Below are 25,425 nucleotides of genomic sequence, written 5' to 3'. Positions count from 1 at the left end.
CTCTACACGACATCTCCAGTTCACCTCAAACTCAGTATATTCCCAAGCCAATGAATGTATCAATGTCACTCTGCAAACATGCTCTTTCACTTGAGAACTTTATCTCAGGGAATGGCATGGTTTTTCATCCAACTGCTCAAGCCAGAAAACCTTGGCTTCTTCCTTAGAAGAAAGGCTACATTCCACTCTTATTTGAATTATTATCTCTTTTTAAAACAGCAATTAGATATTGTCTAGCACATACTAGGCATTCAGTAAATATTTATGGGATGAAAGGGCTCTTTGACTAATCTAATTCATTTTCCACTCAGCAATCAGAGTGATCTTTCTGAAAACCAAATGTGATGTTGATTTAATGTCCTTCAATGGTTCACCATTGCCCTGAGGTTAAAGATCAAATTTCTTATAATGTAGTTTGCTCTTTGTGATTCACATAATCAGGCCTACTTACCCTTCCAGTTAAAATTCTCGCTGTGATACTGCTGATGATAATGAATTTTCAGTTTCTACCTTCCCAATTAATGTTGCCTTTGCCCATGAATGTTGATATCTGTGACTGTCCATATGACTCACTCCTATTCACTCATCAGGTCTCAGAAGTCAGTTTCTGATCCAATCTGGACTATGTTAGACACTCCAGCTAGAGCACTCAGTACTTGGCTAAACACTCCACTGTTTTTTGCTACTAAATAGATCTACAAAGAATATTAGTACATATGTCTTTATACGGGTATCTGAAGGATAGTACTATAGGAGGAATTTCTAGATCAAGGAATACATGATTTTAAAGTAACAATTCTGTCAAATTATTTCAATTAAGTTGTATTGTTGTAGAAGTTGAGAGAGGTTCAATTATTTGCGTATAGAAGGGCCAGGACTCAGGAATAATTTTGGGAAGGAAAAAGGATTTATTTACCATTGGCCAGGCTCCGAGCTTCTCATTCAAAATGTGAGACTCAAACAAGATTTTTGAGTTCTTTTTATACAGAGGAATGGCCAAATGGTTTGTTTCAGCGCTCAATAAGCTTGAATTAACATATATCTTCCACATCCTAGGTAAGGTTTTAGCATGGACTTTATACATTCTAGATAAGCTTTTAGTATATTGGGTTTGCATTTTCTCTGAATATTTAAAGTTTATAGAGTTTGCATTGCTAAACTCTTTCTGGGACTGGAGTTGTTGTTATGGTTACCAAGGGCAGAGCTGCAGTTCTCACTGTCCCAAACACACAGCTCATGACACATACATCTCAGGTTATCTACGAAGAGATGAACAGTCACATCCCCGCACCCATAGCCTACATCAGGATGATAGGTCATTACAGCTTCACTTGTAGCATGTTATCAAAGTTTTTGGTGTTAAGGTCATAAAAAAGACTTGTGTTTCATTTTACTTTGTATTTCTTAGATGATAAGTTAGACTGAGTATCTTCAAAATAAAGAACACCAGCTTTTTTCCCCCTGTGCTCTGTCTGTATGTGCCTTTCTTGGGAATTTTGGACTTTTCCTTGTTGATTTATAAAACTCTCTTAACTGAGGAAATTTGTTCTGTGCTTATAATAAGCAAGTTTTCTACTTGTTTTTTGATTATGGATTTTTTTCTCCATCCAGATTCATTTAGTTTTAAAGAAATCACTGCTATCTTTCTTTAAGGTTCCAGTCTTTAGAAAGTCTCCACTTTGAATATAAGGACACTTTGCCATATTTTCTCCTAATACTTCTAAGTTTCATTTTTTAAAACATTTAAAACTTGAATTTTTTTGCTTTCAAAGTGAGATGAAAGGAAGCAGCTTCTTTTTCTTTAATATATATATTTTTAAGATTTTAAAAAAATCTCTCCCCTTCCCTGCCCCTCAACCCTCCCCCCCCCCCGTTGTCTGCTCTGTCCATTTGCTGTGTGTTCTTCTGTATTTGCTTGTATTCTTGTCAGTGTACCGCAATCTCTGTCTCTTTTTGTTGTGTAATCTTGCTGTGTCAGCTCTCCGTGTGTGTGGCACCATTCCTGGGCAGGCTGCACTTTCTTTTTTCATGCTGGGCAGCTCTCCTTATGGGGCGCACTCCTTGCGCATGGGGCTCCCCAATGTGGGGGACACCCCTGTGTGGCAGGGCACTCCTTGCGCATGGGGCTCCCCAATGTGGGGGACACCCCTGTGTGGCAGGGCACTCCTTGCGCATGGGGCTCCCCAATGTGGGGGACACCCCTGTGTGGCAGGGCACTCCTTGCGCATCAGCACTGTGCATGGGCCAGCTCATCACACAAGTCAGGAGGCCCTGGGTTTGAACCCTGGACCTCCCATGTGGTAGGCAGACGCTCTATCTGTTCAGCCAAATCCACTTCCCAGTGCAGCTTCGTTTCCCCATGTGAAACGCCAGTTTTTGTAAAAACTAATAATCTACATTTTGAGGTAAACCCACCATTGATTATATCTATTTTCTTTGTGAAGTAGAAATTGCCATCATCTGTGAGAGGGAAGTGGTAAAGTCTGGGGTTTGAGGAAAATTGAAAGAAACTCATCGTTAGATGACACCAAGACTTTAGTTAAGGTTTTAAAGAAGGACCTTGCTGTGGCTCCCAACTGTGAAATTAGATTTTATTTGGTAGTGCTCAACAGCCTAGATATAAAAGCATAAGATGCATGCAGTTGCATTTGCATGTGTTGAATTCTGACAATAAGGTGAGAGGAAAAAGAATGAGAAGACAGAGGTCATAGCAATGGACCACTAAGCGCAACGTCCCCGTGTCAGGACCTCAGCGAAGAGGGCACCTCCTGTCCGCCAGGCCCTGCCCGCCAGGCCCCCCCTTGCCAGGCCCCCCGCTCCGTGCGGCGAGGCGGTGCTAGGGTTCCCGGCCTCCGCATACCAACCACACCGCTGGATCCTCGCATTCCCAGTAGCCACCATCGCCTGCCCAGCGCGCCAGCGGCGCATCTCGAGAGGGGCGGTGCTGGCAGTCGTGGAGTCCTTGGACGCTGGCGCCCGTGGAGTCGGCCCCGCCCCGCCGCAGGCCCTGGGCGGGTGTCGGTGTGATGGCTCCTGTTGCCGGCTCCTCAGGCCATGTCCCGCTCCTGCCCCATCCCCGCCCCGCGTGGTTCGCCACCGGCCCAACGGCCCTCCAGGGCTCTGCCCCTCCTGCGCCCCCAGCTCCCGCTGTCCACCCCACTGAGGTGCGCGGGTGAGCGAGGAGGAGTCCCGCCGCAGGAGCGGCGACCCATGCCCCATGCTCAGGAGAGGGATTTGGGCTGGTTGTGGCGCCGGCACCCTGTCCAGGCACACAGCGCCTTCAGATGCAGAGGTTTAAAAACCCTCATGGGGTGCCGCTGACCCTGGGGCCAGACTCCGCCTTCCGGGCTGGGGCCTGGAGCACCTTTCAGTGGCCAGCAGCAATCTGCTCTCGCACTGCACTCTGCGCAGCCTGTGCTCTGAATTTTTGAGTGTGTATGTGAACCATTAAGTGAAAGGAATGAAATATAAATGTTAGTGGCTTATAATAATTAACAAGCTGTAGCTCAGTTTCCCCTGATATGCACTGGGGAAAGGCTAACCCCAACCCCATAAGCTATGTGCCCTTCCACAGGGCACTCCCCCACAAGCTAAATAAAGAAACCACATAGAGACAGGAGTAAGGGAAAATGGAAATCTTCCCTACCTGCCTATCAAAGGGAGATAAAATCCCTACAGATCAAAGAAACATCTGCTCCTGCAGCATTCCAAGAAACCAGAACACCCTAACCCACTATCTTCTAGTTACTGTCAGGGCTTCCTATTGGCCCCTGCCCCTCACTCGGACCCTTAACCCCCTCCCACCAACTATCATTTCCCTGCCTAGGAAAGTTCTGTATAAATTCAAATCCTCCCTTCGAGGAGCGTGGTGGGGGGGCTGAAGTCTGTTCTTCAGACCTTCTCCATTGGAACAGCTTCCCAATAAATTATTTTTCTGTCTGTGGTCATATCAATCTCCCTGTCCTAGTAAGTGCCGTTTTTCCCCAACAACAAAGTAGTCTGGTAACAAATTACTCTTATGCTTAAATAGTCACATTATTTTGCTCATGAATCTAATTTGCACAGGGCTCAGTCCACGGACAGTTTGTCGCTGCTATATAGCAGCTGGGGCTACTGGCTCAAAGGCTGGGAGCTGGGATCATCTGAAGACTCATTCACTCATGTGTAAAACTGTTGATGTTGGCTTTGGCTGGGACCTTAGCTACTAGGACTAGAACACAAGGCTTCTCCATGTGTCTGCCTTGCTTCCTCACAGCATGGTGGTTGGGTTCCAAAAGAGAATGTCCAAGAACACAAGATAGATGCTGTTTAGGCTTTTGATGATTGTGGTAAATAGAACAGTGGCCTTCCAAAAATGGCCACATCTTAATCCCTGGAATCTGTAAACATGCTACCTTACATGGCAGCCAAAGGGACTTTGCAGGTATGACTGGGTTAAGGATTTTATCCGGAATTATGTTGGGGTGGGGAGGTGAGGGTGTGGGGGGTGGGAATGCAATCATAAGAGTCCAAAAGAGGACAAGAGGGTCAAAATCAGAAAAAGAGATGTGAGGACAGAGCAGCAGTTAGACTGATGCACTTTGAAAAAGGAGGAATGGGCCACAACCAATGAATGCAGGTGTCTACCAGAAGCTGGCTATGGCAAAAAAACAGCTTCTCTGCTGGCGTCTCCAGAAGGAATGCAGCTTAGCCGGCACCATGTTTTTCGTCCTTTAAGACTCCTTTTGGACTTGCAACATCCAGAACTGTAAGATAATAAATTTGCATTGTTGTAAGACACTAAATTAGTGGTAATTCATTACACCATCAATACAAATGATTTAGCTTCTGAAATTCTATACTGTCATGTCCACCAGAGTCACATGACTGCCCAGATTCATAGGGAAGATATAGTTCCCCTGATGGAAGAGTGTCAATGTTATATTGTAAAAAAAAAAATTTGGTGTGGCTATCTTTGGGAAATGTTGTATGCAATAGTATGAAAATTCAGAAAATTTGACTGTTTAAGGCCTGGGTGGTAAGAGGCTAGTCTTCAGGAGCTGATTCCTATAAATATTCATTAACCCTTAACCATGAATACCTTCCAATATGTGGTCTTCTATAACTAGGTGCTTTTCAGAAATTATAAGTATCCTGGGGTCATGTTAGCAAGATTAGCAGAATCTGGGGATACAGCTTGAAACTGTCCCAAATATCCATAAAAAATGTTAATGGGGAAGTGGATTTGGCCCAACAGATAGGGCGTCCACCTACAACATGTGAGGTCCAAGGTTCAAACCCAGGGCCTCCTGACCCATGTGATAAGCTGGCCCATGTGCAGTGCTGATGCACGTAAGGAGTGCCATGCCACACAGGACTGTCCCTGGCATAGGGGAGCCCCATGAGCAAGGAGTGAGCCCCCGAAGGAGAGCCACCCACCATGAAAAAAAGTGCAGCCTGCCCAGGAGTGGCGCCACACACACGGAGAGCTGATGCAGCAAGATGACGCAACAAAATGAGACACGGATTCTGGGTGCTGCTGGCAAGAATACAAGCGGACACAGAAGAACACACAGCGAATGGACAGAGAGAGCAGACAACTGCGGGGAGAGGGGGCGGAGAAGGGAAGAGAAATAAAGAATAAATCTTAAAAAAAAAAATGTTAATGAATGAAATTTGACATCTTCTGTAATGACCTAAAAGAGAATGTTTACTGTTGCATAGCTGAAGGATTATATTATGGCGGGGGTATAGAGTAGGTGTATTTCCCAACTAATTCTATGAGGCCTGACACGAAGACACTAAGAGAGAACTGAAGATCGAGGTCTCTCATGAACACACATGTAAAAATTCTAAACAAAATCTTGACACATTAAATCCAACAATATAAAAAAAAAATCCAACAATATATCAAAAGGATAATACATCATGAGCAAGAGGAGTTTATCCCAAGAACGTAGGGTTGACTTAACAATTATTGATATGGTTAAGTTTTAATCCATCATCTTGCTATATTTTCTATTTGTCTATCTTTTCTTTCTTTCTTTGACTTCTTTTGAATTTATTGAATATTTTTATATGATCTCATTCTATTTTCTTTGTTGGCTTATTAGTTATAACTCCTTGTTTCATTTTGGTGGTTGTTTTGAGGTTTACAGTACACATCATTTATTATCAGTCTAACTTCAAGTAACATCATAAGACAAAATATACGAATAGGAACTTATAATAATAATATAATTCCATTTCTGTCTTCCTGGTCTTTGTGCTACTGATGTCAGGCAACTTACTTGTATATAATTCCCAAACTACAGTTATTATTATTACTATTTTAATTTTTACTTTTTTAGGGATTTTAAATTTATTTATCTCCCCTTTCCCACCTCCCTCCCTGTTGTCTGCTTTCTGTGTCCATTTGCTGTGTGTTCTTCTGTGTCTGCTTGCATTCTTGTCAGTGGCAATGGGAATCTGTGTCTCTTTTTGTTGCGTCATCTTGCTGCGTCTGCTCTCTGTGTGTGCATTGCGAGTCCTGGGTAGGCTGCACTTTTTTCACCTGGGGCGGCTCTTCTTGCAGGGTCCACTCCTTGAGCATGGGGCTCCCCTATGCAGGGGACAGCCCTGTGTGGCACAGCACTCCTGGCGCTCATCAGCACTGTGCATGGGCCAGCTCACCACACTGGATTTGAACCATGGACCTCCCATATGGTAGGCAGATGCTCTAGCAGTTGAGCCAAATTCGCTTCCCAACTGCTATTATTTCTGTTTTAATCAGTCAACTATCTTTTAAAATATTTTAGAAAAATAGTGTTATATTCACTTATATAGTCACTTATATGGTCATCTTTTGAGTAGATTCTTACTTCCTTCTGCTTGAAGGACTGCCATCAGTCCTGTGGGTCTGCTGGTGAGGAATTACTTTTAGCTTGTTTATATTTGAAAGTCATTATCATCTGTTTTTGGAAACTACTTCTATTGAGTAGGAAATTCAAATTATTTTTTTCTTCAATAATTTAAAGATTGTTTCAGTTTTCTCATTTGCATTGCTTCTAGTGAGGATCTGTTGCCATCCTCATAGCTGTTACTCTGTATATGATGCATTTTTCTCTGCTTTCTTGAGATTTTACTTCTGCTTTGAGCAATTTGATTGTGATATTTCATGATTTTTGTACTTTCTGTTCATTGAATTCCTTAGATCTGTGGACACTTGTAGTTATCAAATTTGGAAAATTTTCAGCTGTTATTTCCTCAGATATTTTTTCTGCCCACAGCCCTTTCTTTTGAGACTCCAGTTACATATAACTCAGGCTACCTTAAATTATCCCAGAGCACTTGACATCTGTTAATTCTTTTATCATTTCTGAGTTCCATTTTGGATAGTTTCTATTGCAATGTCTTCAAGTTCACGAATCTTTTCTTCTGCAATGTCTAATCTGCCATTAATCATATCCAGGGTATTTTTTGTTTCACATATTGTAGTTTTCCTCTTGACAAGTTTGATCTGGGTCTTTTAATATCTTCCATATCACTATTTAAGTTTTTATACATATGGAATACAGTTTTAATAACTATTTTAATGTTCTTTTCATAGTCTAACTTCTCTGTAAGTTCTGTATTGATTGACTATTCTTGTATGGATGGGAGTTTTCATGACTCTTTGATTGCCTGTTAATCTCTGCTGCCAGAAATTTTGAATTTTACTTTGTTGGATGCTGGGTATTTTTGTATATCTATAAATATTCTTGATCAATGTTTTGGGATACAGTTAAGTTTCTTAAAAGTAATTTGATCCTTTTAGGTCTTCCTTTTAAGTTCTGTTAGCTAGGACTGGAGAACTGCTCAGTTTAGGACTAATTACTCCCCATTTCTGAGGTAAGACCCTTTTGTATGCCTTAAAACCCATAAATAGTGAGGTTTTCCAATCTGCCTGGTGGGAACCAGTAGTATTTCTGGCACTGTGTGAGCTTTGGGCTCTGTAACTTTTTGGGTATTTTTGCCCGCAGGCCTTAGGTAGTTTTCTCATGTGAATGAGCTAGTCAGAATTCAGGTGATACTTAAGAGAGACCCTCTGTAGATCCCTAGAATACTCTCTCTGTGCAGTTTCCTCTTTTCAGGTATTGGTCCTACAAACTCTCACTATCCTGATCTTCCTAAATTTAAGTTCAGACTTTTCAACTCTGGTGGGTTCTTCCTACGTTCCCCTTCTCTGTATCACAGTCTGGAAATCCTTTCAAGGTAGTACATGGGGGCAACTGTAGGGTTCACCTTGATGTTTCCTACCTCTCAGGGATTATTGTCTTTTGTAGCCCAATGTCGAGTGTCTTGAAAATTGTTGTTTTATACATTTTGTCTAGTTTTTGCTTTTTTAGGTATGTGTGGCAGGAAAGGGGACAATAAATTTTGTCCCTGTTACTCTACTTTGCCTAAAAGCAGAAATCTTGAACGATTTGATTTTATAAGATAATTTTTCTAATTTTTAAATTTCCTCTGAACTTAATCACATTTTAAAGTTCAATCATGTATTAAAATCTAATAATTTTATCTCTGTGGATCCATCAGTTGGGAAGCATTACAAAAAAGATGACTTAAAATCTTACCATTTGTACAAATCAGACATTTTAGATGGGAAATTAACTTTCAAAACAGTATACTAACATTTGTAATTCTGGGGATAAGGTGGGATGGGGAGGGCAGAGACAATAAATATATCTTAAATAGAAGCATTCATGTAACTTCATGAAATGCAGACATAGTAATTGGTTAATGATTTTATTTCATATTATGCAAATATTCATTAAACAGCCACTAGACAGACAGATGACAAGTAGTATAAAGCAAAATATTTAAAGAGGTTACAAGCAGAGTTTCTCAGATTTGCATGTATCTAAAAATTAACCTCAGAGTTTGTTAAAATGCAGATGTACAGACCAAATCCTAGATTTTAATTTCACAGGTCTGGGATGGGGCCTAGGAATCTATAAATTGATGAACCACCCACCCCCAATGACTTTAGTAAGAGATAAAAAGATTACTGTGGAATTAAGCTTGTCTTTATTTCTTATTTGAACTGTACAATTGCATGATGTGTGAGTCAGAATGAACAACATTAGGAAATCAAAGTGGAGGCAAGAATGAGCCAAGGTCTTTTACCTTAGCTAAAGAGGTGGATTCAGATTAGAAAATGATTCCAGTGTCAATATAAAAAGCCTGGGGGTTAGACTCTTGACACCATCTATGATTTCAGAATAGGGGAAGAATGATATGACAATGATTTTTAAAAGAATATTGATTTGATGAAATGAGTTATAAGCTGGAAACCAAATTAAAAGATTTAGAATGAAGTATGATAAAGGTGAGCATTGAGGAGGTACTTTCAAAAGAAAATAAAATGACAGAAATGCTGGACAAAAATGTTGAACTGCCTTTTATATACCTAAGGACACGTAGTTAACATTAGATACAACATGATAAAAAAAAAACAAAACCAAAAAATCAACTACTGCAAATGTATTAATAGTAATAATGATAATAAAATCAACAATAAAATAATCTTCAACAGTTTTTAAGATGTTTACTTACATGATTCTTGAAACTTCATAGAAGCTCAATAGCAGTTTGTATTGCCTGAAAGGTTATTAAAAAGAGATATTAGATTCTAGATTAAAACTAATTCATCAATCTTTATAAACTAAAACCAGGCCTCTATCTTTTCTAAGGCAGATAAAGCAATGTTTGTGATTTGTAGCACAACTTTGTTTGTGATTTGTAGCACAACTTCATTTATAGCTTCATTCACTATTTTACTAATTTTGATTTACTATAAAAAATACAAAGATTTGCAGCTGAGAAATACAGAAAATCTACTTCCCCCAAACTGCAAATTAGGAAATGATTAAATACCTGAGAGACATTTAAGTCAAAATGTTAGGAGTCTTAGAGAAGGAGTGATTCTGGATGGGGAAGAAAATGTCAAACAAGGTTTTAAGGTAGATGTATTTTGAACTATGTTTAAGGACAGGTGGGATCTGGACATATAGAGAAGAGAATATATGGAAGAAGGAAAGAAATAGGCATGTATACAAAAATCTCATTAAGAGTTTTTCTATCAGAAGGTTTCAACAAATTTTCATGGTTGATTAAAAAAGGGGGTGGGAGGAGGATAACTTGCTAAATGCTATGAAAGCAAAACCAAAGGAAAATGATACTTCTATACCTTTATTCATTTCTTACCTTCTTTTAATGGGGTTTTGAGGGCAAAATTTTCTTTACTTTCATGATGAAAAGCCTTTGAAGGATCAAAGTGCTTGATACCCAGAACTTTATTCAGTTCCTCCTGAAGTTTTGTCTCACTTTGTTTTTTCTTAGCAAGCTGAGAGCGGAGTTTAGAAACCTCCTATGTAAGAAAAATGTAGAGAGTAAACAACTATTAAATATCATATTGGTGATATATTAACAATGTTACTGACAAATTGCAAAGTTGCTTGTGTATCAAACCTAATGGCAAAATCACTACCATGTATAAGCTTTAAGAGTATGAATGGCAAAATGACTTAGAATAGCTGCAACAAAGGAGATAATTACTGAAATCTTCTTGCCCCTCTATAGGTACAAAACTATGTTTCTGATAAAAGTGATTCAAAATTAAACGTCTATTTCAGAACACTGATTATCTTTATGATATTTTTATCAAGGATTTTACCATTTTACAAATAGAAATGGAACTGTAAAGCTTTATGAATTCTTCCAATCACTCTGGTAATATTCCATATACTAATGAGGTAGCTGGGAGCCTGAGAACATTAAATAACTATCTTCTCAACATTCTAAAATAAATCCACAAAACTGAAATGGATTTTCCTCTATAAACTTTTTCCCCCTGATATCAAAGTTCTTCACTTTACTTAAATATTATAAACAGCATAATAAATTCTGATTTTATTATCTTCAATAGATCTAAATTTTATTTTACAAACCAATTTGAGTTGGCTATTTTCATCTTTTAGTTTCACGACATGCTTGATTTTTTGCTTTAGATTCTGATGACCCAATAATTTAGCATACGAATCACTCAGTTTATTCAGCTGTTCCTGAGCTGCACCATGTTCATTCAACAGAGCCTGTTTCTCTGCTTCAAATGCATCCAGTTGTAACTGAAAGAGACATTTTTTCAAAGGTAAGACTCAAAACTCTTAAGTCTTTCTTCTCTCATATAAATCATAAAGAAAACGAAACTAAAGAAAATAGACAAGCAGACAAAAACAGCATATTGACATATTCTCAGGGATCTTCAGAAGTTTTCTATGAGAGTCTGTTAAATTTGTTTTCATTTCAAAGATCATTAAAACAGAAAGTAAAAAAAAATGCCACAGCCTAATCTGTATCAGGTAAATGACCACCTTATAACTGAACACTGTACTTTCACTCTTTTAATACCACTAGTTTTTATTCTTTTTTCTTTGAAAAAGATTAGCATTTTAATTTGAGAAACAAAGCAGAGCAAAGTAAGTATCACAAATTTACACAGATTATCAAAAGTTCATATCAGGAAAGCCTTCCAAGCTATTAACTTTAAATTCCTTATTAAAGGTACTTTTTAGGGGAGCAGATGTGGCTGAAGTGGTTGAGTGCCTACTTCCCACATGCGAGGGCTCAGGTTTGGTCCCTGGTGCCTCTTAAATACAAAACAAAAAAACCCAATAAGCAAACACAAAAAAATCAACGCAGGGTAGCCAGTATGGCTCAGTGGTTGAGCACTGGCTTCCCACATATGAGGTCCTGGCTTCATTTACCAGCCCCAATACCTCAGGAAAAAAAAGTACTTTTTAACCTCTAAAGACTACGTTAAAAGATTTATGCATAATAATTTAATAAAGCATATTGCTTTATTTAATTGAAAGTTAAATTGGCACTGTAAATGCACTGCAAAATGGCCTTTCAGAAGAGTCAACTCACTGTCCTGACTGTAACAAAGAACAAAGTGAATTCTGAAAACGACCACAAATTTAGTTCAAATTGACAAACCTGAAATGGTTTTGTTTTATTATACAGTTCTTCATAAAGGAGACGCCATTTATTAATCTCTTCAGTTAATTCTGCCATTGTATTTTCATTTCCAGCTTTTCTGTAAGGGACAATTAAAATGAACAATTCAGAAATATAGTTTATTAGAAAAAATGAACATTACATAGCATTTAGTTTCTAAATCTATATTACCTTGCTTTTTCCTCTTCTAATTGTTTCTGAAAATCATCACCTTGTTGAATAAGTTGGTTCTGCAAATCCATTATTTTACTAAGAGAAGAAACTGTGAATTCTTTCATTTCTGCTTCTTTAAGTGCTGATTTGGTCTGCAGGTCTAGAAGCATCCTTGGATGGATAAAAAGAGTTTATTTAATATTTTATAGCCACTTACTTTTCTTCTTTTTTATTTTTAACTCAAGAAACTTTTCAAGAATTGCATTTTTAAACTGAGTAAATTCTTAAATTGCAATTTAAGATTAACAAGTCATGGGACTATAATTCCTTGTAATCTTTAATAGCTGGCTTGCAACAGCACTACATTGTCTTAATGGTACTAGGGTTACTGGTGTGAACAGACTTCATTTCTTCTACATACTTTGCATATTCTTGGTTTGCATTCTCAGTTGCTAATATCTGATGTTGAAAATCCTCTGCCCTTTTTTCAACCTTAGCCACCTTTTCCTGTAGTGATGAGTTTTCCAGCTTAAGATCTTCTATCTCACTGGTTGTTAATGCTTTATACCTTATTAAAAATAAAAATAAAAAAAGGTCACAGCAGCTTTCTAACTACAGTATAAATGACAAACACAGTGCTTAGTTTATATCTTAAACACTTTTCAGTAAAACATACAAAACCTAATATATTCAAGCATGTTCACAGATAAGAATTTAGTGCTCTATGGTCATGTCAGTACTAGTGAACTTATATACCATGTCTTTGCTGTTCATCAAAAAAAAAATCAAGTTATTATTATGTGCAGTAGTATGCATGGAAAGAGAAAAACAACAACAATCAACTACTGAAACAAACATGAAAATTACTCCAAAACAAAAAAAGACACAATCCCTGAACCTACTCCATAGAGTTTACAGTCTTGTGGGGAAGTGAGGAAAATGCCTCTTCCACTCCTCACAAAAAAAACATTAATATATGTAATCAAATATCTGGTAAGTGCCATGAAAGAAAAGTACAGAGTACTTTAAGCTGATAGAACAGGGGACTTACATTTTGGCTGGTGATTAAGAAATCACCTTTCTGAGAAACTTACATTTATGCTGAAGCCTGATGTATAAGGAGGGCTAGGCCATTAAGGGGAAACTATTTCAGAGGGAAAAATATGTTTGAGTGCTCGGTGGCAAGTAGAAGAGAATCTACTGAGGGGTGAGGCTGGAGCCTAGTGAATAGGAGAGAAAGAAGCAGAGGTTGGAGAACAGGCCCAGATCTTCATCACCAGCCACAATGGGTTTAACTGAGGCACAAAGGGGAACCATTAAATGGACTCTAGGCACATGGATTGCTCTGGGAATTTATGGGGAATGGATTGGGGAAGATGCAGAAAACTGGGATACCAATTAGAGGACAGATATATATTGGTGTAGGTGAAGAGTAATAAAGGAGGCTTGGATTAAGAAAGTGGCAATAGAGCCAGACAAATAGAGAGATCTCTTTTTGAGACAGAATTGAAGAATTCAAAAGATAGACTGAATATGGGGAGTTAGGAGAGAAAATTATGAAGGATGACTCCAAGATTTATGGGATGAGAAACCGGGAAAACAGGATATCATTGACTGAGAAAAATGAATAAGACTAGATGCAGAACAGTAGAAAGAAGATCAAGAGTTGTTTTGAACAGGTAAATATTAGATGATGGGACATGTTGAATATGTCAAATAGACAGCTGGATATATGAGAGTGGAGTTCAAAAGAGCAGTCTGGATTGAAAAAATAAATATGAATACTATTAGCATACTGATGGTGAATGTAGTCTTAGTATGGACAAAAAATCTCCAAAGGCACTATTTTTCAAACTATAAGTCATGACCCATTAGTGAGAAGAGAAATCACTCTAGAGAGTTGAAAATAACATTAAATACCTACACACACAGATTTCATATACACACATGCATACATACCAGAACATATCACATGTAGGTATAGAACACTGGGGAAAGAAGGTATTCAATAAATGGAAGCTAGGCAATTGGTTTTCCATATTGGAAAACAATAATAAATTTGATCTCCACATATCACTACACATACAGAAATAAGTTTGAGATGGAAGTATGAAAAGTGAAACTGAAACTTTCAGAAGAAAATATAGGTAAATATCCTCATATCCTTGGGATCTTAAATAAGATGCAAATAGGTTCACATAAAGATTACACATTTAATCACATTAAAATCAAGTACATTCTTTCATCAAAAGAAACCACAAAGAAAATGAAAAGATAAGTCATACTCTGGAAGAAGATATTTGAAATCCATATGGCTGATAAAGAACTCTATAAATGAATGAGAAGAAGACAATAACCCTATGGAGAAATGAATGCTATAAATAAGCAGAAATGGAAAGATGAATAGCTTATAAATAAAACAAGAGATGTTGTAAAAATGGAAATGCACATTAAGACATAATATAAGGGGAGGGGATGTGGCTCAGGCAGTTGGGTGCCTGCCTCGCACAGTGGAGGTCTTGAGTTCAGTTTCTGGTGCCTCCTGAAAAAGACAAACATACAATGAGCAAAAACAATGAACAAACAGACAAGGGCGCCATCAGGTGGGGGGGGCCGTAAATAAAAAAAAAAAGTATTTTTTAAAAAAAGACATAAGAAACCATTTTCCACTTACTACACTGGCAAAATTTAAGAAGTCTAACAAGCTTTGGAAAGGAAGTTGATCAAATGGGAACTCATATCACTAGTGGGAGTATAAATTCTAATACCCACTTTGTAAAGAAATTTGGCATTAATTAAAAAAAATTTTTTTTAAAAATTTCTCCCCCATTCCCCCTGCCTCCCCCACCAGTTGTCTGTTCCCAGTGTCCATTTGCTGTGTGTTCTTTCGTGTCTGCTTGTTTTCTTGTCAGCGGCACTGGGAAACTGCGTCTCTTTTTTGTTGTGTCATCTTGCTGCATCAGCTCTCCATGTGTGTGGTGCCACTCCTGGGCAGGCTGCACTTTTTTCGCACAGGGTGGCTCTCCTTACAGGGTGCACTCCTTGTGCATGGGGCTCCCCTACATGGGGGACACCCCTGCGTGGCAGGGCACTCCTTGTGCACACCAGCACTGCGCATAGGCCAGCTCACCACACCACCTATCCATATGGTAGGCGGACACTCTATCAGGTGAACCAAATCTGCTTCCCTCAGCATTATTTTTTAAAGTTGAACATTCACAAACCTACAACTTCTGAGAAACACACAGTGTACCAGAAGCATACAAGAATAGTCATGAGTAACAGTCATAATAAAAAAAATGACAAAAAAAACAAAAGTTCAAAGGGAGATAGGAAAATAATTGTAGTATACCCTGTGGTATATTTATAGCAGTGAACATGACCAAACTAAACTAACGTTATCCAATCCTAGAAACATAAATAGAAAGTCCCAGGAAATGGCATACACTATGATGACATTTGTGGTGAAGTTTAGAAATAAGAAAAATTAGGTAATGCATTATTTGTGAATATTCATGTTACAAAATTATAATGCATAGGAAATCAAGTGATGAATTAGTTTGTACAGGGTTTGAGATGTTATCTCTTAGGGGAAGGCAAGAAAAAGGGATAGCAGAGGAACTCATGTAGATACTAAGCTGTTGAAAATCTTTTTATTTATTGGTTTTCTTTCAAGGGCTCATGACTGTAGGTTTTATCTTTATACTTTACAATTTATGTGCATGTATACTCTTTTGTATTTAAAAAGTGTTATATTAAAATAGATCAAAGAAAATGAGACTACTCTGAAATAAGATCTGAAGTAATATGATGAATAAAAATGTTAACATTAATATTAATATATTCTGGGCATCAGATGTATAGGAAGTTGTTATATTTTCTTTTGCAATTTGTGTCCCTCCCCTTTGAAAGTAAGCTTGTTTTGTTTTTAAAAAGGGAAAGAATAAATGATGGGACAAAAGTTAAGTCGATATGGTATACAATCTGCTATCAAGAAGACTGGCTATAAAAAAGAGAATTTGGAGCTAAGAATGGTTTGGGGAATGAAAAGTGTGCTTGGACAGCTGCAGAAGGAATTAGGGGTTAAAAGAATTTTTTTTTAACTTACATATTTAACGAAGAAGCCAAATTAAGAATGTTTCAACGTTGACTGGAAAAACTTCAGTAGGAAGGTTGAAAATTACTCAACAGAGAATAAATGATGGCCTGAGATCACTATAGATTAAAAGACATTGACACTTCTAGCAGGTGGGAAAGTAGGATGAGTCTAAATGTAGGTGGTGCTTATAGGGTTAAGATGGGGGTGCTGAAAACATCTGAATTCTTTATGAGGAATATGAAAACATCAGGAGACTAGAGGTAGAAGTATCTAAAGTTTGAGAATGCACAAAATTTGGACTGGGCAATGGCAAAGGGAAATTTCTATTTAAACACAGTTAAGATTACCAGGTAACCCTTAATGGCCATTAATGGTTGAAACATTATGAAGTTAAATTAACACCAATCTTCCTATTTTTGTGCTTATTTTATTCACTGATATCCTTAGGTAAACCACCTCTCTCCAATGACATAGTTGAGAGTGCAGACTCCCCGCCAAAATACCTTTCAAATTCAGCAGTAATATCTCCAAGTTTTTGCACTGTACTGTCATAACTTTCCTGCAACAGCTGGGTGGCCTGAGTGTGAGCAGCATTAATTTTTTCCAGTTCAGCTTCTTTCCTAAGAAAATGGAACAATTAAAAGATAAAATGCCAACTACAAACCATTACTCTAAGAAAAGAGTAGTACTTACCTGTGACATTCATATTTATCTATGCATTAGCTGCTGGAAAGCTTGGACTCAAATTGATGACCTACTTCTAATAGCATGTTTATGTATACACTAACTTTTCTCCTGGCTTCATCTTTTCTTTCGTGTTCTTATTTTATTTTCATCATTATCACTATAAGAAAACCCAAAAGGGATTAACAGAAATGTATCCAACTAGGGAAAGCTACAGGAATGTGATTTGTTACAGTTATGTTGGCTCATGCCTAGTCCAGGGTTCCTTGCTGTAAAACTTTTAGTGATGAGATCCCAAGGATTTTAATAACAAAATAGTTTTATTTTAAATTTTGAACTTAAGAATCAAACTAGATATTTGAATAAGTGTAGCTGAGAAGGAAGCATAGTATGATGGAAATAACATAAACTGAGAGTAAAAAAAGAGAATGAAATCTCTGTCTTTCTACTTTGCAGGATAAACTCTGTATTCCTGCGGTTTAAGTTTTTTGAAAGGATGAGACTGTGATTTATAAAAATTATTTTCTCCTAAAGCTTTGTGACAGTTTCTTTTAGAAACTTCAAATTGTTTTTTTACTTCTTGTTTGTTTCTTCCCCCAATTCTGGTTGTTGCTGTTTTTTTTCTTTTTTCAGTTTGCTTTTTGGTTGCTGCTTCTAAAGTGTCCGTACTTACATACACACACACAAAATAATTGAAGGCATAACTTGCACTTTGTAAATTAATGCATATAGACACAAAAAATGGAATGGTAATTTATTAAAGGGTGGGATTCTTAGTTTTTGTGTTTTTTTTCCTCAATACATTATTGTAATACTGATGTCCAGTAATTTTTAGAAAATAAAAGAGAGTAACAAGAGAAACTCAAAACATTGGTCACTTTTAAAATAAAAGTTCTCTTTAATGAAACCACTAACCTTAAAAAAGAAAGGGCATAGTTTCTCACTTTGGCCCTCAGACTTGTTTATCTTACATTCTGGGAATGTACTTTACCTCTCTTTATCTATTCCTTACTAGTAAAAAAATTCCAGCCTCACCCATTCCATGATTTATGTGAGGATCATAAAAAATGTGCTAGAAAATATACTGTAACATTAGGAATTATGTATAAATAGGAGGTTCTATTAATACAAACCCTTTCAGCTTTTCTTCTAGGAGTTTCAGTTCTTCAGCTCTAGACTTTGTTTCCTCTTCCAATTGCTTGACTAGCATTTCAGCTTGTTCCTCCTTTTGCTGCCATTTATTTAGTTCATCTAGTGCTTGCTTTAATTCTTCCTCAAAGACATTCCTCTCTTTAATCATTTCCTCTTGAAAAGAATATAGTTTCTGATGAAGATTAGCAGATAATTCCTATATTCGAGTGGAAAACCACCAAAATAATTTGAAATGGCATTATGAAGTTTTACTGAGAGGCAAAACATACAGATAATGAAACATGAAAATTAAAGAACTTCAAGGTCTTCATAGATTATATCTACACTGTCTTCCATATAAAACATGCAAACTCTTTATAAAATTAAAATATTAGTTTACATCTGTAAAATAGGGCTTTTCTAATATATAAAAGTGTACTGTGATTACAGCACTATACAAAATATTTTAAAGTTATATAATGCATAAATGTTACCACTGTAAAAAAAAATCTAACATTATAAATAAAATGAAAATTGCCCATTGTCTACTCCCCATCCCAATCTCCATTCTACCATTCCAGAAACAACCACTAATTTGGTATATACACCATCTGGTCTCTTTATATACATTTTTTGGGATATAAATGATATATATTCCATGTTTGTAAAGGTCACTTTTAAAAAACCATATAAATAGGTATACAGATCTATCCAGGTCAGTATACATAAATCTGCTTCATTCTTTGTTGCAGTGTGCTTAACAATATTTCACATCACTGCATATGACTAACAATTTGACTAGCACTCACCAACATTTTATATTAAATGTTTCAATTTGTGTCAACCTTAAGTTAAAAAAAAAAGGAAGTTATTTCCATTTCCTTGCTCACTACATATTTGAGCATCTTTTTACACTTATAGGTTACTTGAATTTCTATTTCTGAGAATTGCCTATTTACATCTTATACCTTAAAAAGAAGTAGTCTTTTTTTTCTTAATGACATGTAAAATGTTCTTTACAAAATATGGATTTTAAAAATTAGTTTGTTTCTTGAGTCATTAAACAGTCTTTTATAACATAATTGTTAATGCCTTAATAGTAATCTAACCCAAGGATGTACCCTGGTAAGTTTTAAAACAATTTCCCTATTTTGGTATATTTGTAGTTTATAATTTTTTTTCACATTATCAGTAACCTTGTGGTGAACATCTTTATAGCTACATTGTTAACATATCGATGATTATTTTCCTTCAGATAGGATTCTAATGATAGAATGATTGTATCAAAGGATATACACAATTGAAAGGTTTTCTGACACGTGGAAATTTATAATGTAAAATAAGCACTAATTTTTTTTTAAATTGTAGTAAATTACCTTCTCTTCTTGCAAAAGTGACTCAATTTGTAACTCTTTTTGTTGCAACTTTTCATGTTCTTGTTTTTCAAGAATAAATTTCTCTTTTAAGTCTTGTATCTCAGCATTTAGATTTTTGTCCCGTTCTCTGTCTCTTATGAGGAGGTCTTCTATAAAAGGGAAAACAGTAAAAATACTGTAACTAGATACTAATATGTACTTTGAGAAACTCAAGAGTCCCATTATATTGCTTTTGGCATGTTATACAGATTAGTGTTCCCAAAAGGAAAAAAAGAGCAAAAACAAAGCCTAACTTTCGAGGTCACATATTTAAATGAATATTAAAGAATAATTTTTCAATAAATTACTGAATAAACCAAACCTATCCAGTTAATAGTTACTAATTAAGCCTAAATTGTGAGGCAGAATTATAAAACTTTTGAAAATAACATTTAATATATAAAGGACCAAGCAAAAGATATAAACAATCATTTAGTAATGAGATAAGCACATATAAAATACTCATGGATAAGCATATAGTTAAAATCTTAAATGTTGATAAACCTAATTAAGGTGAGCTGCATTCATGAGATTAGTTCAATTAATTTCATTACTATTGTTTAGATGAAGGGTTCTTTTTTATCCTCTCAGGCAAAATAGAGATGACTCTAACCTAGAATCTAAATTTGTTTTACCAAATTATAGTTGTAGAATGGAAATTTAGAATTTAGGCTCTAGGATCGAATAAAACCCCAAACTTGTCCTATATATGTAACAATTTTAAATGGCCACTCAATAGAGAAATCAAGAACTGAACAACTGTGTGTACATCAATCAAGACAGGCAATACATGGACATAAACAGAGTACAAACGCTATAATAGCCAAAACTTCTCAAATATAGAACAGGAATGTTTTTGTTGTTTAGGTAATTATTTTAACAAGCTGTTTTAACATAGCAGTACTTTATATTTCTTAAGAATTGTATGTAGTACTTATCTAGAAAAAATAATACTATGAACACTATAATACCTTTTTCCTTTTCAAGCAGCTGACATCTAGCATTCAGGTCTTCTACTTGCTTAGACAACATAACATTTTCCTCAAGAGAATGCTTAAGGTTCAACATTTCATGATTCTTCTCCTCCAGATTTTCTTTTAACTGGGCAATATCTAGCTTGTATTTTTCCACTTGATCTGAGGCACAACTAAGTATTAAAATAAATTATTCTGAGTAGCACATGTATGTAGGCAGAAGGAAAATTAACCAAAAAATGAAAATGATATATTCAATAATTATCACTATTCGACAAAATAAGGTCCATTTAAAAATTTATATTACCTAATTTCTTCAATGTATTCTAAGAGTTCTTCTGTTTCAGATTTTTCAATCTTTTCTTTCTCTATAGAAAGACTAAAAAATTTGCATATATTAATACACCCTGGATCATTTAATTATTAATTATACATTATTACTATGTATCAGATTATCAGGTAGGCTGACTCCATAGTTCAAACTCTTAATCATTATTTCATGTGTATTCTCAAGCTGATGATTTATATGTAAAGAGGAGACAAAGTTTTAAGTAAGAAAGCTTTCCAAACATATTCTAACAAAAGGGCTATGATGACATGAGTCATCATATACAATACTCCAAGTGTTACAAATATTCTTTTTCATAGCTTTCCTGTTTTCCCCACACATCAGATATACAATATAACATTTTGTGTGCCATTAACACCTTTGCAGCAGGGTGCTTTGTACTCATTTATTTAGGTGTTAACCTCTTCCATTTGGTAAGGACCTCTTACAAGAGAAAGACCACTTTATCCTGCTTCATCTTTGAGCCCATCACCACACCTATCACAATGCCTGGCACATAGAAGAAAAACTCATGAGCTGAACATTTAACTAAGTTTAGCAATACAAAATAAAGGTTTTGAGAAATATTGGGCAGAAAGGGGCTCGTTCTCGATACCTGTCAGAATTGGGCCTACAAGGCATTACCCTTGTGTATAAATTTCTATTCAATCAAAGCAGTAAGCCCTCCAAATGAAGATGTACAAAGGTTAAGAACATAACTAGTATGACAGACAAAAGAGAAAAATAAGAGGCATCAAAATTGGAAGGAAAGAACTATAGGATTGTTAATCACAGGCAACATGATAGCGTATTTAAAGAAAAAAACTCATGAAAGCTATAAAAACAAAGCTGTCTTTTTAGTGCTAAGATAACAACTATGTTTATGGATGAAAATAAACCTTGACCCCTACACATTATTCTAAAACCAAAAATAATCCCAAATGGATCAACACCTAAATGTAAAAATGCAGAATCATAAAGTCCCAATATGCCAACACAGGAGAATATCTTCACTATCTTGGGGCATATCAAGATTTTTTGGAAAAAACATAAAGCCCATAATTATATAAAATTTAAAATTGATAAATTAGATTTCATCAAAATAAACATTTATAAACATTTCTGCTTATCAATAGACACTAGAAAAAAAAATAGGCAAGTCTGGAATAAATATAAGGATATATTGGGAAATATCAGGGGAAAATATTCAGCTACACATCTGACAAAAAACTTGTATCCAGAATACATGCATTAAAGAACTCTACAATAAAAAGAAATCAACAAAAGGAAAACCCAATTTAAAAATGGGCAAGAGATTTAAATAGACATTTACAAAAGGATATATATGGATGATCAAAAAGCACATGAAAAGAAGGTTGCCATCACTATTTATCACTATAAATTAAATCACAAATGAGATGCCACTTCACATGCACTAGAAAGACTAAAATCAAATAGACTAACATCATCAAATGTTGGTGAGAATGTGGAACAACTGGAACAATTACTCATTGCTAGTAGAAATATAAAATGATATAACCACTTTGAAAAACTATGTAATAGTTCTTAAAAAGTTAAACATATAAATACCTTAGTACCCAGGCAATTCTACTCCTAGATATTTACCCAAAATAGAAACATTTCCACACAAAGATATTCAACATGTTCACAGTAGCCTTATTCATAATAGTCAGAAACTGGATAAAGCCCAAATATTCATCAGAAGAAAAACAGCAAAGAAATTGACATTTATGCATATAATGGAATACTAAGAAATAAAAAAGAACAAATTACAATAAACACAATAGCAAACATGAACCTCAAAAAACTTATGTTAAGCAAACGAAGCACCCAGCCCTCACACAAATTCTTGCAATAAACTTTCAAAAACATGAAAACATCTGTAATGATGAAAGTCAGGCAGTGGTTGTGGGGGTAGGGACAGAGTATACAGAGAGTAGGAATGAGGGAATTTTCTGGAGGGATGAAAATGTTCTCTATCTGATTTGGATGGAGGTTACACGGATGTAGACAATTGTCAAAAATCATCAAACTTAACACCTAAGACCTGCACATTTTATTGAATGTAAATTATAGCTTAGCAATAAAAGGAAGGCTCGGAATACGTATTAATCAAAACTTTCTATGCCCGTATTTCTTAATTTTGGTCTGACTACAATCTCTATAACATTATGATATAAAAAGATTATGAGGTCTTTCCTCATTAACACCAAAAGTAACTTTTATAACTTTGATAAAATATTTGGGAATAATTAGGGCTCAGTGATCACTTAGGAAGAGAAAAGGCAATTAGAGGAAGGCAATGAGATAAGTTGATAGGAAAGGTATGGTCTCAGTAATCAATAACTTACTGAGAGATGCAAATCAAAGAATTAGTTACACTTGATATTTTCTTTTTCCTTTTCATCACTTACAGTTTCCCCTCAAGTTGTGCTATTTTCCCCTGAGACTTCTGAAGATTTTGCTCAGTGACTTGAAGCTTTATCTCCATGTCTTCTTGTTTAGCCATCATACTCTATGTAACAAAGATAACTGTTTTAGGAAATGAGAAATTATTCAGATCTCTAGATCCAGACACAGCAAACTTACCAAAGGAATCACTCACCTTCATCTTTGTTTCTCTTTTGTTTCGAAGTTTCATCAATTCAAGGCTTAGAATGTTCATATTCTTCTGGTTACCATCTTCAGAAAACTGGGTACATCGAACATAAAAATTCAGAAATGTTTTCTGCTAAGTCATATATAAAATGAGTAAAATATTGATTATTCTATCTCTTATTGCGGCTAATATATGCCTGCAATATACCTCAGTAAATGAAAACAGTTTTTGGCCAATAACAATTTCGGATTGCTTGCAACAGTTTTCTGTCCCTCCTTTTCCTTAATGTGACTTTCTGCTTATATTTAAAAAGGTAGTCTATGTGGCCATACTTCTACACACTGGAAAGTTCACTGCATGATGCTTTCGGACAGGACTCCTTATAAAGTGTGTTTGCTTAACAATATGCATCTGAATCACCTAGTGTATTCCTGAAAGCATATAAGTTCCATCCCAGACCTACTAAATCAGAATCTTCCTGGATGGGGCCCAGAAACCTGCTCCCTTCCCCATGTTTGATTCTTATGCTCCCTAACTTTTAATAACTAAATAGCATTTCATCCTTACACACAAACTGTAACTTCTTTAGGTGGAAAGAGACACCAGTGGAACCAAAATTTATAAAGCCAAGGGCTCTGAAGCCTTCCCTCACTGTCCTTTTACTTGCTTTGTAAGCAAAGAGCACCCAGCATGTTACAATGTATAATGACTGAAAAATAACTGATTTAACTGTATAGCGATGTATACGCTCTACTTTTATAAAAAGCAAGATGACTATGTTAAGCCCCTAAGATCTAATACTGATAAACAATTGATCTACTGAACACATTTAGTTAATCAATTTATTAATCCACTTCATTCCCAAAAGGATTTGGGATGGAAGGCTGCTGTTATGCTACTGTTTATTTAATGGAAAGATCTATAATGTAACTTCTAGATGTAAACTCTGTCATTTTGATTAATGGTCATATTTGTTAGGGATGACTTTGAGAAAGGGTAAGGAAATGTCAGGTATTAAAGCAAAAAGTCACTTATATGCCAGACTCCATAATAAAAAAGATGAAATAATTCCTCCAATTTGAAGCACTTTAATATTTACAGTACATCTGGAGAAGGAAAAGGACTAAAATAGAGCCTAAAGTTTCCAAACAACTGTAAGGAGAAAAAAACACATTTATTATTTATTCAGTAGTAAATGTTATCATGAGATTCAATACCTTAGATTTTAGGAGTTCAGTAGTCCTGGTTAATTCAATAAGTTGTTTTTCCAGTGAAGCATTATTTGCAGAGAGAGATGATTTTTCCCTGACTGCAGCATTTAGCTTAGATTCTACCTTCTCAAACTCCGCTTCCAGATACTGGATCCGCTTGTCCTGAGCACCACGTTCTTGCACAAGAACACGAATCTGGACAAAAACAAGGTAAAAAATAATGATTCACTGATGCACTGACAATGTAAATACATGCTATTGATAATTGAAACATTAAAGCTTATAAACAATCTCTGATTTTGACATTACACTCTTACATAGTCTGTTATTAGCTATTTGAACCATCATAATTACCTTATGATACTCATTAAAATCTGCATGTATTTTAAGAACAGAAGAATTTTAATTGCTATAAACTCCTGGGTGCAACTACGTTGTTTATTTACTTTTAAGGTATTTCAACCTATAAGAGTTTTCTTGTCTATAGTTCTAATTATATACATTCATTTACAGTTTGGAATATTAAACATCTTTATTTCAAGATGGCAGAGCTTGGCTTCTGGGTAGGACATAGTAGGCATCAATAAGCTGTCATGTCTACTGCAACTACTTGATCTAAAAAAAGGATAAATTACCCATAATTTTCTTAACAGCATCAAATATTTGTGAAAAGGGGCTCTGAATTGAAACACAGCAAGAAAAAGACCTTTCCCTAAGTGAACTGAGATCTAGTTCAGTGAGCTCCAAGAAGCATAAATACAGAGGAAATTTCTTTTAGGTATATCATAATAC

The 25,425-nt window shown here is 35.9% G+C and overlaps 1 protein-coding gene across 1 annotated transcript in view; it reads right to left on the bottom strand.

Annotated features, from left to right (window-relative positions):
• Window positions 1–4,016: 4,016 nt before the first annotated feature.
• Window positions 4,017–25,425, bottom strand: part of HMMR (hyaluronan mediated motility receptor) — a 32,060-nt gene continuing 10,651 nt past the window's right edge. The window contains exons 5-19 of the mRNA XM_004468555.4: window positions 24,640–24,828; window positions 23,429–23,515; window positions 23,238–23,338; window positions 20,782–20,853; window positions 20,472–20,647; window positions 19,462–19,610; window positions 18,088–18,302; window positions 16,774–16,890; window positions 12,593–12,739; window positions 12,190–12,342; window positions 11,998–12,097; window positions 10,950–11,126; window positions 10,207–10,369; window positions 9,556–9,600; window positions 4,017–4,745 (exon numbers count right to left, since the gene is read on the bottom strand). Of these exons, the coding sequence (XP_004468612.1) occupies window positions 9,581–9,600; window positions 10,207–10,369; window positions 10,950–11,126; window positions 11,998–12,097; window positions 12,190–12,342; window positions 12,593–12,739; window positions 16,774–16,890; window positions 18,088–18,302; window positions 19,462–19,610; window positions 20,472–20,647; window positions 20,782–20,853; window positions 23,238–23,338; window positions 23,429–23,515; window positions 24,640–24,828 (1,866 nt within the window). The 3' untranslated portion in view covers window positions 4,017–4,745; window positions 9,556–9,580. The remainder of the gene's footprint in view (window positions 4,746–9,555; window positions 9,601–10,206; window positions 10,370–10,949; window positions 11,127–11,997; window positions 12,098–12,189; window positions 12,343–12,592; window positions 12,740–16,773; window positions 16,891–18,087; window positions 18,303–19,461; window positions 19,611–20,471; window positions 20,648–20,781; window positions 20,854–23,237; window positions 23,339–23,428; window positions 23,516–24,639; window positions 24,829–25,425) is intronic.

The sequence above is a fragment of the Dasypus novemcinctus genome, chromosome 2 (genome assembly GCF_030445035.2).
Source record: "Dasypus novemcinctus isolate mDasNov1 chromosome 2, mDasNov1.1.hap2, whole genome shotgun sequence".
NCBI classification, from domain to species: domain Eukaryota; kingdom Metazoa; phylum Chordata; class Mammalia; order Cingulata; family Dasypodidae; genus Dasypus; species Dasypus novemcinctus.
This window is presented reverse-complemented; position numbering and strand designations above follow the sequence as displayed.